The sequence below is a fragment of the Orycteropus afer genome, unplaced genomic scaffold (genome assembly GCF_000298275.1).
Source record: "Orycteropus afer afer isolate SDZICR_OR568_19922 unplaced genomic scaffold, OryAfe1.0 scaffold00132, whole genome shotgun sequence".
Taxonomy (NCBI): Eukaryota; Metazoa; Chordata; class Mammalia; order Tubulidentata; family Orycteropodidae; genus Orycteropus; species Orycteropus afer.
In genome coordinates, this window is record NW_006921719.1 from 362,326 (window position 1) to 379,814 (window position 17,489).

At 42.7% G+C, this 17,489-nt stretch overlaps 1 protein-coding gene across 1 annotated transcript in view; it reads left to right on the forward strand.

Moving 5' to 3' along the window:
- The window catches only part of ARNT2 (aryl hydrocarbon receptor nuclear translocator 2), a 179,223-nt gene that overhangs the window by 74,009 nt on the left and 87,725 nt on the right, over positions 1 to 17,489 (forward strand). The window contains exon 5 of the mRNA XM_007945085.2: positions 14,702 to 14,804. Coding sequence (XP_007943276.1) covers positions 14,702 to 14,804 — 103 coding nt within the window. The remainder of the gene's footprint in view (positions 1 to 14,701; positions 14,805 to 17,489) is intronic.

Here is a 17,489-nt window from a genome sequence, read left to right on the forward strand (position 1 = left end):
GGGTTTGAACCACCAGCCTTCTGGTTAGCAGTCAAGTGCCTTAGGCACTATGCTACCAGAGCTTGTTGTTGTTAGGTGCCATCAAGTCAGCTCCCGCTAACAGTGACCCTGTGTACAACAGAAAGAAACACTGTCTGGTCCTGCGCCACTCTCACAATCTTTGCTGTGCTTGAGCCCATCGTTACAGACACTGTATCAGTCCATCTCATTGAGGGTCTCCCCTTTTTCGCTGACCCTCTAATTTACCAAGCATGATATCCTTCTCCAAGGACTGGTCCCTTCTTAGAACATGACTGAAGTATATGAGATGGAGTCTGGCCACTCTCACTTCTAAGGAGCATTTTGGTTGCACTTCATCCAGGACAGAGTTGTTAGTTCTTATGGCAGTCCATAGTATTTTCAGTATTCTTCACCAACACCACAATTCAAAGGCATCAATTCTTCTTCAGTCTTCCTTGTTCATTGTCCAGCTGGCACATGCACACAAGGTGATTGAAAATACCATGGCTTAGATTAGGTGCACCTTAGTCTTCAAAGTGACATCATCACTCCTTAACACTTTAAAGAGGTCTTTTGCAGATCTGTCCAGTGTAGTACAATGTCTGATTTCTTGACATTGTTGTTGATTATGTTGTTCAGTGTTGATTATGGATCCAAGTAAAATGAAATCTCTGATAACTTCAACCTTTTCTTCGTTTATCATGATGTTGCTTATTGGTCCAGTTGTGAGGATTTTTGTTTTCTTTGAGGTGATAATAAAACCTACCAAATAGTTAGTCTGTTTTTCATTATTCCCACGCACAATTTTTGGCAGTGTTGTTGTTGTTCGCTGCCATCGAGTCATTTCTGACTCATAGTGGCCCCATGTGATGAAGTAGAATTTCCCCAAAGGGTTTTTTTTGGCCATAATCTTTATAGAAGCAGATCATCAGGGCTTTCTCCATGGAGCTGCTGATTTGAACTACCAACTTTTTAGTTATCAACCCAGCACTTAGCCATTGTACCATCAGGCTTTATTCTTGTCATTATCACTGATAAAATACTTCACCCCTTTAGGACTGACAGTGCCTACTGTCCTTCCCCCACACCTCCTTCTTATACTAGGTGACCTACTTCCTAGGGCTGTTATATAGATAAAATATGTAAAATATTCCATAGTACCTGGCCATCAGTAAAGTGCTTAGTAAGTAAAAAGGTAATCTCTTGGCCTTCTTCTTCCTGTCAAAGGCCAGAGATCATCATTCTATTCTCAGTCATTGGTTGCAAGTGACAAAAGCTAAAATTGAACTCATGTAGGCATAAAAAGGGAGTTTATTGGCTCTAAGAATTTGAACACCGGAGGGGTGTTCTTTCTCTTCTTTCTGTGAGTCAGTTCCATTTTCTCAGACCCAATTCTCCATTGCTGTTCAGATTCCTATAGTTAGTAAAGGGAGAAAATGAGGAAAAGGTCACAGTTTGCCAGCAGAGGACTCTGATTGGCCTAGTTGGATCCTGTCTCTGATCTTGAGGCCTATCACAATGGACAGGGTACAGAATAAGGTACTATAATTAGCCTAACTTGGCTCAGGTACTCAGTCCTTTGGCCAGGGAGGTGGGAATTGTGTAAGAAGAGAGCAGTTCCTTTTTGATTTTCTTAATAAAGGAAGATAATGGGAGCTGTTTCTCGAAAACACATTGCAGTGGGGGAACATGCTGGGTGGACAGAGTAGAAGATGTCCCTATGTAACTCTACTGCCAGAGCCAAACAGAGCCTCTTCTTCTAGTTTTAGAAGAAAATACTTTGGCTATGATCCTTGAGGAATCTCTGGTGGTACAAAAAAGTTAATGCACTCTACTGCTAGTCAAAAGTTTGGAAGTCCACATCTACCCACAGGCTCCTCAGAAGAAAAGCCTGGAGATCTTCTGAAATAAGAGCCACTGAAAATCCTGTGGAGCACAATTATACTCTGACACACATGGAGTCACCATGAGTTGGACTTGACAGTAACTAGTTTACAACTTGTGAACTGGTGTACTTATACCCTTAGCCATTTCCAAACACCAACCAGAGATGATGAAATGTGAGGAAAAGGTGTGCCCACATTCATAGTGGAAGGCCTGTTCTTTCTCAAGTTTGTTGGACAAAGCTCATGACTCCAAAGTTTATTCAGAAGCAGGCCTTGTGTACACTGCTTGGATTCCTGTGCTGTGGTGGGTGTTTTGTCCTGTGTTTACAGCTGCTATAATGGCTGGGGTCAACCTTTTGAGAATGGGAACACATTGTCACTGGAACAGCAACTATAAAGCATGCTCTGGCCTCTGGGTCCCCATTTCAGGGGGACACACATTTTTGGAATCACATCAAATATTGTGCATCATGGGGGTATTGCTTTGCTTTGTTGCTAATCATTTTCTCGTGTTCCTCCCTTGCTATCTTGGTTTTCCTCCTTTTTCACCAAGATAAGATGTTTCCAGTTTTCTGAAGGATTCTTTTGATGAAATAATTCTACTTTATATTTGTATTTCTTTCGTAGCCTGGGGAGCATTTTTATGTGCACAAAGCCTTCTTTTGAGAGCTTATCCAAGACAAACTTCTGATTCTTCTTTTTTTAAAAAAAAATTACAACCAACCATAATAATACCTAAAAATCTGCTTACTGAAAACAATTATGGAAGGACCCTCAGCCCACCGGAAAAGATGCTCCATTGTTGGGATCTTTATAATCATTCTTCTAAAGCAGAAGTTATCAAGTGATTTTTTGTAAAGGGCCAGATAATAAATATATTAGGCTTTGTGGGCTATACAGTCTTTGTCACAGCTACTCACCTCTGCCTTTGTAGCACAAAAGCAGCCACAGACAATCCATAAACAAATCATATGGCTGTGCTCCAATAAAACTTAATTTACAAAAACAGGCAATGGGCCAGATTTGGGCCACAGACCATAATTTGTCAGCCCCTATTCTAAAGCATTTGTGCTTTTCAACTATCTTAGAAAAAATATAGTTGGAAACTCAGATGGCTCATAATTCTTATTTCCATTCCACTGATTAGAAAAACAATATATTTGTTGACTGCCCAGTCTACTATGAGTTTTAGAAGTAGACTAGGATGTTGGTATCAAGAGTCTTTAAAATATTTTTCTCACTTGATGCAGGAATTGAGATTGTACCAATCTATCCTAAGACTAAGGATAGATTGGCACAATGATTAAGTGCTCAGCTACTCACTGGAAGGTCTTTGGTTCAAACCCACCAGCTGCTCCACAGGAGAAAAGACCTGGCAATCTTCTCCCATAAAGATTACAGTCTATGAAACCCTATGGGGTACTTCACTCTGTGCTGTAGGGTCACTGTGAGTTGGAATCGATTCAACTGCACACAACAATCCTAAGACTGCTAGTTGTGTGTGTGTATGTGTAGATGTTCACTACAGCATTATTTGCCATATGAAAAACCTGGGAACAACTTAAATGTCCAACATTAAATTATCTGCTCAAAATAATATTATAGAGCCCTTAAAATTATATTTATGATAAAACAACTTATGAGCTAATGCTGTAAGACATAAAGTAGGAAAAATGTATATTCTGAAGCCTCAGTTAATTAAAAGAAAGAGTAGGCATGCATAGAAACAGATTGGGTGAAAATACACCTAAGTGTTAACATTGTTTTTCTCTGGAGAGGAAGATTATCTGAACTTTTTGCTTTTCATGCATATCTGTGTGTGTGTATGCAATGTATATTTGTATCACATCCGTATACATTGTTGGTGGTGGTGGTAGGTGATGTGAGGTTGATTGTGACTCTTAGTGACCCTGTGTACAACAGAATGAAACACGGCCCAGCCCTGTGCCATCCTCACAGTTGTTGCTATGCTTGAGTCCATTATTGCAGTTGCTGTGTCAATCCATCTTGTCTATGGTCTTCTTCTTTTTCATTAACCCTCCACTTTACCAAGCATGGTGTCCTTTTCCAGGGACTGGTCACTTCTGATAACATGAGCAAAGTACGTGAGACAAAGTCTCACCCTCCTCACTTCTTGGAGCATTCTGGCTGTACTTCTTCCAAGACAGGTCTGCTCATTCTTCTGGTTGTTGTTCTTGTGTTGTTGTTATATGCCGCTGAGTCAGATCCAACTCATAGCGACCCCTCCTTGGGTTTCCGAGGCGATAACACTACAGAAGTAGATTGCCCAACCTTCCTTCCGAGGAGTGGCTGGTGGATTTGAACCGCCAGCCTTCTGGTTAGCAGTCAAGTGCCTTAGGCACTATGCTACCAGAGCTCCCTTCTGGTAGTCCATGGTATATTTAATATTCTTTGCCAACACCATCATTCAAAGGCACCAATTCTTCTTTGGTCTTTCTTATTCACTGTCCAGCTTTCGCATGCATATAAGGCAATTGAAAATACCATGGTTTGGTTCAGACACACCTGAGTCTTCAAAGTGGTATCTTTGCTTTTTAACACTTTTAAAAGATCTTTTGCAGCAATTTGCCTAATGTAATACATTATTTGGTTTCTTGACTGCTGCTCCGAGGTCATTGATTGTGAATCCAAGTAAAATGAAATCACTGACAACTTTAATCTTTTCTCCATTTATAATGATGTTGCTTGTTGGTCTGGTGGTGAGGATTTTTCTTTCCTTTATATTAAGGTATAATCCATACTGAAGACTGTAGTCTTTGATCTTCATCAGTAAATGCTTCAAGTCTTTACTTTCAGCAAGCAAATTTGTATCATCTGCACATTGTAGGTTGTTAATGAGTCTTCCTTCGATCCTAATGCCATATTCTTCTTCATATAGTCCAGCTTCTTGGATTATTTGCTCGGCATACACGTTGAATAAGTATGGTGAAAGGATACAACCCTGATGCACACTTTTCCTGATTTTAAATCATGCAGTATCCCCTTGTTTTGTTAGCAATATAATGTGTGTGTGTGTGTGTCTATATATATATATATATAGACACACACACACACACATATATAAAAATACACATATATATATATATATATGTGTGTGTGTATATTTATTTATATAGTTAACCCTTCATATCTGCGAATTCTGCATCTGTGGATTCAACCAACCAAGAATCAAAAATATTCAAGGAATAAAAAAAGCAGTTAAGTGGTCAAAGCAATCCTTCAAAAGCTAAGAGGGAGCATAAAGTGCTATTTACATAATGTTTACATTGTATTATAAGTAATCTAGTAAACTGACTGGAAAAGATCCATATTGGTACCCATTCGAAAGAAGGATAATCCCACAGAATGTGGAAATTATTGAACAATATAATTAACATCACACACAAGTAAAGTCTTGCTAAGATAATTCAAAAACGGTTGCAGCAGTATTTTGACAGAGAACTTCCAAAACTGCAAGCTGGATTCAGAAGAGGTAATGGAACAAAGGATATCATTGCTGATGTCAGATGGGTCTTGGCTGAAAGCAAAGAATACCAGAAAGATGTTTACTTGTGTTTTATTGACTATGCAAAACCATTTGATTGTGTGGCTCATAACAATTATGGATAACACTGAGAAGAATGGGAATTCCAGAACACTTGATTGTGCTCATCAGGAACCTGTACATAGACCAGAACAAGGGAATACTGCATGGTTTCAAATCAGGAAGTAAATGAGTCAAGGTTGTATCCTTTCACTATACTTATTCAATCTATATGCTGAACAAATAAGCTGAGAAGCTGGACTACATAAGAAGAATGTGACATCAGGATTGGAGGAAGACTCATTAACAACCTGTGATATGCAGATGACACAACTTTGCTTGCTGAAAATGAGGATGACTTGAAGCACTTACTGATAAAGATAAAAGACTTCAGTCTGCAGTACGGATTACATCTCAACATAAAGAAAATGAAAATCCCCACAACTGGACAAATGAGCAGCATCACAATAAATGGAAAAAAGATTGCAGTTGTTAAAGATTTCCAATTACTTGGTTCCACGATCAACAGACACTAATGGAAGCAGCAGTCAAAACATCAGACAATGTATTGCATTGGGCAAATCTGCTGCAAAAGACCTCTTTAAAGTGCTGAAGAGCAAAGATGTCTCCTTGAAGACTAAGGTGCACCTATTCAAGCCATGGTATTTTCAGTCACCTCATATGCATGTAAGAGCTGTACAATAAACAAGGAAGGCTGAAGTAGAGTTGATGCTTTTGAGTTGTAGTGTTGGTGAAGAATACTGAAAATACCATGGATTGCCAAAAGAACAAACAGATCTGTCCTGGAAGAAGTACAGCTGGAATGTTCCTTGGAAGCACAAATGGCCAAACTTCATCTCACCTACTTTGGTCATGTTGCCAGAAGAGACCATTCCCTGGAGAAGGATATCATGCTTGGTTAAGTGGAGGATCAACGACAAAGGGGAAGGCCCGCAACAAGAGATGGACTGACACAGTGGCTGCAACGATGGGCTCAGGTATAGCAATGATTGTAAAGCTGGCACAGAACCAGGCAGTATTCTTTTTGTTGTACATAGGGTTGCTGTGAGTCAGAAGTGACTTGATAGCACCTATCAACAAGTAATCTAGAGATAGATTTAAAGGATACGAGAGGTTATGTGTAAGTTATATGCATATACTATGCCATTTTATACAAGGTACTTGAGCATCCAAGGATTTTTGTATACGGAGGGAGTCCAGGAACCAATCCCCTGTGGATACCAAGAGAGGCCTGAATATGTGTGTGTATGTGTCTATGTATACCTGTATATATGTATAAAGGAGCTCTGATGATGTGGTATGTATATGTATGTGTGTACATTTGATTTTTCTGAAAAGACCATTTTGTTTTTAGAATTTAAAAATCTTTTAAGGAGGAAAATAAAGAGAAACAAATCCTTCGGCTGTTTGGCCAGAGGCATTGCCTCTGCACTTTAACCTCTAGTAAGCCAGTGTGTCCTCTATTGCTGGAGAAACCAAGAGGTGGTGGCTGAGGGGAATGACCAGGACTTGAGCAGGTCCTCCCTGCCCTGTGGCTCTTTGGTCCAGGAGACTGTCCATCTCAGGACTCACAAAATTCCTGCCTGGAGTCTTGTACCTTAACCCTCAGCACCTTATCAGCTTCCTTCTTTCATTGCTCATCCTGGACCTGTGTCCATCGTGTCAACCAGTCTCCTAAGTAGTTCCATTGACTGACTTCCTCACCCCTAGTTGTTTCTTTGCCAAGTGTATTTGGGAAATCCTTACTCCAATCCCATTCATACTCTTATCTTCATATAACCCTACAAAGTATGTGTATCCCATTTTTCAATCAGAAGCTAAGGCTCTGAGAAATGAAATTCCCACAACTGGCACATGGAAGAGCTATGTATCAGACCCTTGCTGCCTTTTTCACTTTGAAATAGCAATCTTCAGGTTTGGGATATATTGCTAACTGGCTAATCATTCTTCTTTGTACATCAAGTTCAGAACAATATCTGCTTCTTTAGTTTTGGCTTGTCTTGAAAGATTTGCAAGGCCTTTTTGGCAATGGCAGCCATTATGTTACCCTGAGCTCTGCTTGTTCTGGAGAGTGGGTCCCAATGTCACAAAGAGAAGTTCTTGACAACAGCTCTCACCTGCTGTCAAAGATGGGAATCTCAGGACAGAAGCTCTTTGCCAGCCTTTTCCATCAGACAGTTTTCAGGAACAACTCCCTCTTCATAAGACTCTTGGCCATATTCTTATTAAGTGGGAAGGACAACTTGGGTTTTGCCAAGCAATCTGGTGAAGACATGAGGGTTTAGGCTAGAGGCATCAAGTGAGTATGGCCCAGCACACACGATGCTCTTGGAGTGACAGATAGATACATGATGATTCCTAGCTCTGTGAAGAGACCAAAAGGGAAAAAATGTGCTAAGTCAGTGCCCAGATTCAACAGCAGTGACTACTGTGATGGGATGTCTCTCTGACATAGCGTAAGAAAAAAAAAGTGCTGAGACTCTGGTGCAATGATAGAAATAGCATGGGGCTGGGCAGGGAGTGGGTGCCTAATCTTTCACTAGCTTTTTAACCTTTGAAAAGTCACTGAAATTTTCTGAGCTTCAATTTCTACATCTGTGAAATGGGTATTCCATCAATACCTACTTCCCAGGGTTGCTGTGAAGCTTAAATAATTAATATATGTAAATATATTTAAGAAGGCCTAGTAGTGCATTGGTTTAGTACTCGGCTTCTAACTGAAAGGTTGACAGCTCAAACCCACCCAGCAGCTCTAGGAGAGAAAAGACCTGGCGGTCTGCTCTTATAAAGATTACAGCCCAGGAAACCCTATGGAGCAACTCTACTCTGTCTCATGGACTGAGTCAGAATCAACTTGACAGCAGTTAACAACAAGTTATAGGAAACTGTGAATCAAACACAGTTATTTCTCCCTATCTTTCTCCTGGAGGGATGGCAAAATTTGAAAGATACTGGCAAGTCCAAATTTATCTGAGAAGTGGTGCTAAAAGGGTCAGGGAGGTTGAGGAGCAGTGTCTAGTATGATAAACCAAACCAAACTCACTGCTGTCAAGTGGGATCCAACTCATAGCGAACCTTCCTTGGGTTTCCGAGGGGGTATCACTACGAAAGTAGATTGCCCAACCTTTCTTCCAAGGTCTAGTATGATAAGAAGCCTGGAAATGATGTTGTTTTCAGAAAGAAGAAGCATAAGTATTGGGGTTAAAAGGACCACTTGGGGCAATGAGGTTGGGTCTGTAACTTGATAGCAGGCTATATGATTGATACCTGAGGAGCTCTGGTAGCACAGTGCCTAAGGCATCTGACTGCCAATCAGAAGGTTGGTGGTTCAAACCCACCAGCCACTCCCCATGAAGCAAGACTGGTTAATCTACTTCCTTAAAGCTTTACCACCTCAGAAACCCAATGGGGGTCTCTTTGAGTTGGAATCAATTCGATGGGTTTGGTTTGATTTTTTATATGATACCTGAAAGTAAGAATCCTATAAAAACAAAAACAGAGGTTCCCCTCTCTGTTCTACAAGGAAAAACTAAAACAGCTGGGTGGATGTTCTAGAAAAACATGTTTTGACTCAGGATAAAAAAGCTGAGCTGCTAGGCCATCCTGGCTTTTAAAATAATGAGGTCCCTGACACTGGATCTGTGTAAGTGGAAGCTGGGAGATGACCTGTCAAAACACTGTGGAAAGGAATTTTGCATTGGGAGAGATTAGACCAGAGCACCTCCGAGGGTTTTCTCTGTCTTCATAGGTCTTAGAAAGTTAGAACCCTCAAATCTAAACTCTGTTCCCCCCATTTTAAAAGTTCTGTTTTGTTGATTGAGACCCATGCTGCTCACTCAGGGATCTGTCTGATGGATAATGTTCTGATGCTGAGTGGGGGCAGGGGGATGGGACCCAGGCCTGGGCAGAGAGCAGGCCTGAACCAGAGTACATTGTATGCTTATAGATGGAGTGGGAGAGCTCCTGGCAGCCAGCTCTGTTCTCTCCACAAGGTAGAAGGTAGGATCATTGCCTGAGCAGGAGGAAGAACTGAGAGGTTAGGAGGGTTTAAAAGAGTGGTTACATTTTGGCAGGAAGGGAAGAAAGCAAATTCAAGAAACAAAGAGTGCTTGATAGGACGAGGGGGAGGTGAGTTTGAAAACTCTGGATTTGTTATAACACCAAAGTGCAGGGTACATGATTTTCCCAAACATGATTTGGCCATCCTGGCATAAAAGTAGAGAAGGCAGACAAATGAATTAGATGGGTCCAAAACTGAGCATTTTCCAGGTGGACTTAGCAAAGAAAGAACAGGGAGGTAGGATATCAGTCTCTACTAAGAGAGTGGTTGAAATGATGGACCACGGGTCCAGGTTGAGTACTAAAAGAAGGAAGCTGGTAGATTGAGGACTAAAGCACAAGATGACTCCTGAGTTCAAAGAACAGGCAAAGGGGGAGGATCAGAGTGAAAGGACTAGTAATTTAGACAGTTATGGTCCTGTGAAGGATGTTTGAAGTTAAAATATCAGATGGTGCAGTTGTACAACAAATAAACAAACCCACTGTCATTGGGTTGATTTTGACTCGTAGCAACCTTATTGGACAGAGTAGAACTGCCCCATAGAGTTTCTGAGGCCTTAAATCTTTGCAAGAGCAGATTGTCTCATGTTGCTCCTGCAGGGTGACTGGTGTGTTGAAACTGCCCACCTTTTGGTTAGCAACCCAGTGCTTCAACCACAGGGCCAACAGAGCTCCTGGACCAATTATAGATGACAATTCCAGGGTATGGCTGCTATGGAGAAGAGATCAACATAATTGGAATTGAGGAGGTCAGGGTCTTGAGAGGATAGGATGTTAGGTGGCTCTTTCACATGGACATAGAAACCAGGTTAGATGATTGTATGTCTTGGGTTGAAGGGAAAAACAATGACTGGTGTGCCCAAGTCCAGAATAAATGAGGAAGGGTGACCTGGAGATTGGAAGGCAATAGGACCCAAGAGGGTAGCAGAGGACTAACCAGATGTCCTGAGTCAGAAGGAGCTGGCGGTAGATGAGAGCAGAGGCTTGGAAGAGCTTTGGAGACTGAGGATGACACTAAGCTCGCCTCCTGCCCCTGCCTGTGGGACACTGGAGACGGAGCCTCCACTCTAGAGGGAACACCACCGTGAAGCAGTCAGCCAGGCTGTTTCTGTGGAGGCAGGAGACCGAGGAATTTTAGCAAGGAGCTGAAGTGGTGAGGGAGTTTGTGTATTTCAGAATGCACCTTCCAGAAAGCAGCCTAGAGGAGATTAGCAGGCAAGGGGATAGAGGGTGGAGAGAGATGACTGAATTGGGGTTTGAGAGTAGAGAGAGGAGAAGTGAGCCGGTTAAGTGGCAGTTTTGGCACTGGCTGAGGAAAGCAGGATGGGATGTGGGGTGGGAGCAGCCCAGGGACAAGATTGCACAAGAATGTGTCCTCCTATGGACGGGCTGAGGTGGGGGATGGCGGGGGTTGACCTTGGCCTCTTTGGAAGGAGTCAGCATTGGCCTGGGTGATTGTGCTTCTGGGGACCTGCTGGAACCAGCTCTATACCCTAAACCTAAAGTTTTAAGCAGACCCAAGAATTTAGTAGATCAGGAAAGATCTGGAGCATTGTAATAGTAGCTACGGCTCTATGCTGGCTTCTTTGCTGGGAAGCCCTGTTGTAAGAATACCCAATGCATAGGTCAACTGTGGTACAAGGAGTGAGTCACTTTTCCATTATACTGGCGTTCACTGCCTGGGGCCCAGGAACAGCTACTTGCCTGCAGACATCTCTCCTGCTATTGCATTTGTCAAAAATCCACTTCACACACAACATCTCAAGAGTACACCTATTGCATAAAGGTAGGTGAGCTTTCATTCCACAGGAGCATAGGAAGGGATTTCATTTTGCCTGCGGAAACCAAATAATTGAACAGAGGTTAAAACAAACAAACAAAAAACTATGAAGGCAGTTTCTCGAGGCCATGACAGCCGCTCAGGAAAATGTGTTTTTTCATTTCCTCATGGTCCACTGCTCATGTGCTACGCAGCTGTGGTTTATTTTCAGAGCACACTTTGGAATTTGACAGACTCATGCTACTTCACAGCTGAAACCATTTGCTATTTGGTAGATGATATAGCAAGTGACAATTTACACTAATGCGGCCGTTTTAAAAGAAATTGTGAATGAGACAGACAGGTGTCAAACCAGGAGGCAGCCGACAGCACAGCACCAGCAGATGCTCAGGTCTCCTCCATGGCGACACTGCCAGAGCTTCAACAGACCGGGAATTGGGCCTCTCGATTGAGTGTGACTCTGGCATATACAGCCTGCTTAAAGACACACAAATCAGTCTGGAGCATGGTAGTAAATTACTGGTGTTTGTAGAGTGCTGTGCATCCTACAGGAGCCCTCGTGGCGCAGGGGTTAAAGCACTTGACAGCTAACCAAAAGGTCGGTGGTTTGAACCCACCAGCCACTCCATGGAAGCGAGATGAGGAAGTCTGTTTCCATAAAGATTTACAGCCTTGGAAAACCTATGGGGAAGTTCTGCTCTGTCCTATATGGTCGCTGTTAGTCAGAATCAACTCAACAGTAGTGAGTTTTTGGTATATCCTACAGGAGTACCTGGGTGATGCAGTGGTTGAACACTCAACTATTAACTGAAAAATTGGCAAATCAGATCCACCTAGAGATACCTCGGAAGAAAGGCCTGGCAGGCAGTCTACTTCCAAAAGGTCAGGGAAAAAAAAAATCATTGCTATCGAGTCAATTCTGACCTAGAGCAACCCTACATGAGTGCAAAAGGTCACAGCCTTGAAAACCCTATTCTGCACACATGAGGTAGCCACATGTTGGCATCAACTCATTGGCAACCATCAACTAGAAAATTTTAAATTACATAGTTGGTTCACATTACTATTTCTGTTGAACAGGGCTGGTATAGGGTATGAGATGTGAGAGTGACAGGAAGTGTAAAAGATATGAGTCTGAGAGGCAGGCAGGGGCCAAATAATGAAGGACTTTGTAAGGAGTAACAGTGAAATTTTAAGCCAAGCTGGGTACAGTCGGTTATGCATGTGGACCACTGTCAACCATGTGGGAAAGAGGATGCTGGAAGTTGGAAGCCCTTCCTAGTGAAGGGTGACAAGTGGGCCTTATGACTGAGCAGAGAATGGGGAGAGAAAAGAAGCAACTGTGTAGGAGGTGAGGGAGAGGAGGTAATCAGAAATGACAACCAGAGTTGTGGCATAGTTTCCCATGTTGATGGAGATGTTCTTCCTGATACTTGGGGAGTGTTTATGGAAGGAGTTGGTGATATTGCCTTTGAGATGTACAGTGAGCTGCTTAAGGTGAGGAAGGGGCTGATGCTTAGCTTTATTTCCTAGTTCTGTTATAACACAAACACCACATGGGTGGCTTTAGATATTTGGGGAGTGTTTATGGAAGGAGTTGGTGATGTTGCCTTTGAGATGTACAGTGAGCTACTTAAGGTGAGGAAGGGGCTGATGCTTAGCTTTATTTCCTAGTTCTGTTATAAAACAAACACCACATGGGTGGCTTTAAAGAACAGAAGTTAATTTTCTCACAAAACCAAACCAAACTCACTGCCATCAAGTTGATTCCGACTCATAGCAACCCCCTTTGGATTTCCAAGGTGGTGAATCTTTAATAGAAGCTGATTGGCCAATCTTTCTTCCACAGAATGGCTGGTAGGTTTGAACTACCAACCTTCTGCTTAGCAGTCAAATGCCTTAGGCACTACACCACCAGAGCGCCTTAATTTTCTTACAGTTCTGGAGAAACTGATCCAAATCAGGGTCTCAGCTGTATCAATTCCTTCCTTGTAGATAAAGTCCCTGGTATTCCTTGATTGCTTGGTTTATAGACAGTCTACACATGGCGTCTGTCTTCCTCCATGTGTGCATGCATCTCTGCTTCTAATCGGCTCTTTTTCTGCATGTGTGAGGTGGAAATACAAACAACAAAACATATGTCACTTCAACAATTTCCACACTCATAACTCAGTGACATTGATTACATTCTTCAAGTTGTGTATAATCTGCTCCTTTTATAGCTCAAAGTGATTAGATTTAGAAACCCCCTACACACACTGGGTATGATCTAATGACCGTAGAAAAGAAAACCTCGGAACAATCAAGAGATTGAGATCAAGAGGGTGGCATTTGCCCAGGTACAGCTGGGAAGGCAGAAGGGCGTGGGAGTAAAGGACAAGGGAAGGAGTGGGTGCAGGGAGTAAGTATGAAGAAGGCTGTTTCATTGCGGGCATTGCAGCAAATGCCACAAAACAGAATGTGTATGGATTGATGAATGGAAAACCAATTTGCTCTGTTAACTTTCACCCAAATTAATAAAATAAAATAAAAAACCCTATTTCCAAACAGAATTACATCCACAAGTATAAGAGCTAGGACTGCAACACATATTTTGGGGGGATGCAACTTAATTCATAACAGTGCAGGAGGTGTAGATTTAGAATCATTCGCATACAGAGTAAAGTATCTGCTGTCGAGTTGGCTTCGACTCACAGAGACCCCTCCTTAGGTTTCCGAGGCAGTATCACTAAGGAAGTAGATTGCCCAACCTTCCTTCTGAGGAGTGGCTGGTGGGTTTGAAGCCTTCTGGTTAGCAGTCAAGTGTCTTAGGCACTATGCCATCAGAGCATACAGAGGTGATCATTTAAACCTTGGAGTCTGTTAACTCATATAGGGAAACAGAATGAGAAGACAAGATGGCTGAGGATGGAGCCTCAGAGGACACTAGCAGTTAAGGGGTAGACAGGAGAACGGAATGGAGTGTGGTGTCTCAGAAGCCAAGGGCAGGGAAAATTTTTGAGAAGGAATCAGCATGTCATAGTGTGAAGTTCAGTAAAGCAGACGGATGAAATAAAGAAATAAACCTGCTTTGGGTTTAGTAATAGGGAAGTTGTTGGTAACCTTAGCAAAGGCCATTTCTAGCGGCTGAGGGAAGAGAAAGCCAAATCAGGGTGACTTAAGGTAATGGGATCTGACAAAGCAGAGACAGCAGTGTAGACTATTTTGTGGAGGAAACAAGGCATTTTGAATTATATGGATCTCATCGATTTGTGTTTTTCTCTGCCAAAGAATGTTGGGAATTCCAAGAAGCAAACAATGCCCACATCCCCACTTGTCCTCATTTGGTGGAGCATTTGAGGAATGCTCCCTCCACCTCACTCCCAGTCAAAGGCAGAGGTTCATGCCAATGTCCTTCTCTCTCTTTCTTAGGCCGGATCTTGGACCTAAAGACTGGGACGGTCAAGAAAGAAGGGCAGCAGTCATCCATGAGGATGTGCATGGGCTCACGGCGGTCCTTCATCTGCAGGATGAGGTCAGTGTGGGTGAACAACGGGCCGGGGTTGGTTTGGTCCCCTCTGTTCCGCCATTAAGAGCCTTGACTGGCTCTGCTAAGATCCACATACAGATTTGGTTTCACTCTGATAACTTCCATCTTCTTGACCTCCACCTGTGAATAGCAGATTCCTTGGTCTGTTCATGGCTCCCATCCCGCCTTATCTAATCTATTTCACCCCCTCCCTAGATCGGCTGCCCCTTGTCCACTGTGTCTTGTAACTTCCACCTGTCCATCAAGGCTGTTCTCAAATCCAACCCCACCAGGCTTAATATTTTTCTGTGTGTTTTATATTAGACCTGGTGATTTTATACCCTTGTGTTTCCTTATGGCATCTCATGTATTTGTAATTGGTTTTTAATTATTATATTGTGGATTGATACTTTCAGTGTAAAGGCCCTGAGGCAAGAATGTGCTCAGCTTTTTCAAGGAACAGTAGAGAGGTTACTCTCTTGGGAGCAGTGTAAATGGGGTTGGGGAGGAATGGTAACAGAAGAAGGTGAAAGGCACTGGATGCTAAATCTATCAGCCTTAGGACTTTTGCTTTTACTCTGAGTGAGATGGGAGGCCCCTGGAGTTTGATCAGATGAGTGACATGTTCTGAATTACCTTAAAACATTTTTCTAGCTTTGTGTGGAAAATAGACTGGAGTGGGCAAGAGGAGGGAGAGCAGGGAGAAGAAGTGAGTGGGAGAACAGAGTAGAAGTAAGGAGTCTATTATAATACCCAGGTGAGAGATGTTTTACTAGTGATTGTGATAAAAAGTTTTCAGGTTTTTAATATATTTCAGAGATACAGCCAGCTGAATGTAGGACCTGAGAGAAAAACAGTTCTAAGAGAAGACTAAAATTTTTGCCTGCCCAACTAGAAAAAACAGAGTTGCCTTTATTAAGGTGAAGATTGTTGAAGGAACTGGTGTGGGGTGGAGGGGAATTTCAAGCATTTTAAGGTTGAGATGCCTGTCAGACACCTAAATGGAGAAACTCAGTAGACATTTTGACGTTTAATTCTGGAATTCAAGGGAGAGATTAGGGCTGAAGATAAAGATTGGGGATTGACATCGTAGAGATGGTATTAATTTGGGTGAAGGAAAAGGCAATATACAATAAGAGAGAGGTCAGCACAAAATGGCCAAGGCAAAGAAAGACATTGGGAGAAGGACAAGAGTTAAAGGCAGCTGCAATAACAATGTCTACAAGTGGAAAAAATCACTCATGAGTCAGTGGAGAAGAGAGGATGTCAGAGGACTGAACCCTAGAGAATGCATACAGGAGGGAGACTAAGAAGAACCAGAAAAGGAGACTGAGAAGGAACAGCTAAAGAGGTGGAGGGGACAAGAGAGCATGAAAATGGTGTTTGTAGGAGGAAGGAGTGATCAACTACCAAATGCTATTGGTGAGTCCAGAAGATGTGAACTGAGGCTCAATCCTTGGACCTCAGAGGGAGAGCTAGTAGGAGCGATTCTTCTCCACCAGCAAAGAAGCTTGTTTCTGCCATCTCTGACCTGGAGTCTCCCAAGCTCTCCTTAAGCATCTCTCCTTACAGGGTGCTCACACCAAAGCCTACAGCCTTCCCCACTTGTCCTCATTTGGTAGAGCATTTGGGGTGTGTTGGGTTTAGTTTGAAATGTCTTTTCCTAGTGTGGTCAGCTTTCAGTTGAATAAATTGATAGGAATAGGGGCTAGACAGAGAGAGGGGAGGAGGTCATGAAAAAACAAAACCAAACCAACTACCAGGGAGTGGCTTTCTACTTATAGTGACCCTACAGGGCAGAGTAGAACTGCCCCATAGGGTTTCCAAAGCTGTACTCTTTATTGAAGCAGATTATAATATCTTTCTCCTGCAGAGGAACTATTGGGTTCAAATCACTGACCTTTCTGTGAACAACACAATACTTAATCCACAGCATCACCAGGACTTCTCAAAACAAAGCCAATCCATGACACCAGACTCAATTGGCACAACAAAATACATAAAAAATCTTTTTCCACAGCCTACTTTGGTGAGTAGTGACTGGGGTCTTAAAAGCTTTCGAGCAGCTGTCTAAGATGCTAATGATCTCCTATCATCAGAAGTGAAGAAGAGTGAAGAAAACCAAGGGCATTTGGAAACAATCAGCCCTAGGACATGATGGACCTCGAGACTAGAAAAACTAGATGATGTCTGACTACCAATGCCAACCACCTGGGAAGGGACCAAAACTGGAGATCCTGGATAGAGTGGGAGGAAAAACGTGGAACAAAATCCAAAAACATAATAATGACTAGGATTACTAGTCAGATGGAATCTGGTGAGACCCCCAAGACTATGGCCCTGGGAAACACTTTGGGCCTGGGATAAAGCTCACAACCAAGGGCTGGGTCTCAGCCCAACAGTAAATAAGACTTATACATTTAGAACACTCAACGCAGGGCGATGCATCCACCTTCTCTATGGAGATACATCCCTTGGAGCAATCGGCCATGGGGCACCAGAGGGGCAACAGTCACATGGAGGAAAAGCTGGACACACAGGAGTGCATAACCAAGAAGGGCACAGGGAGGGGGGTCATTGCTGGGAAGGGAGAGGAAGAGAGTGGGTTAGGGTTGGGGATGGTACTTGGGGAGTAAAACCAAATCTACACGAACGGTTGAATGTAAAACAAATTCTGCTCTTTAAATTTGC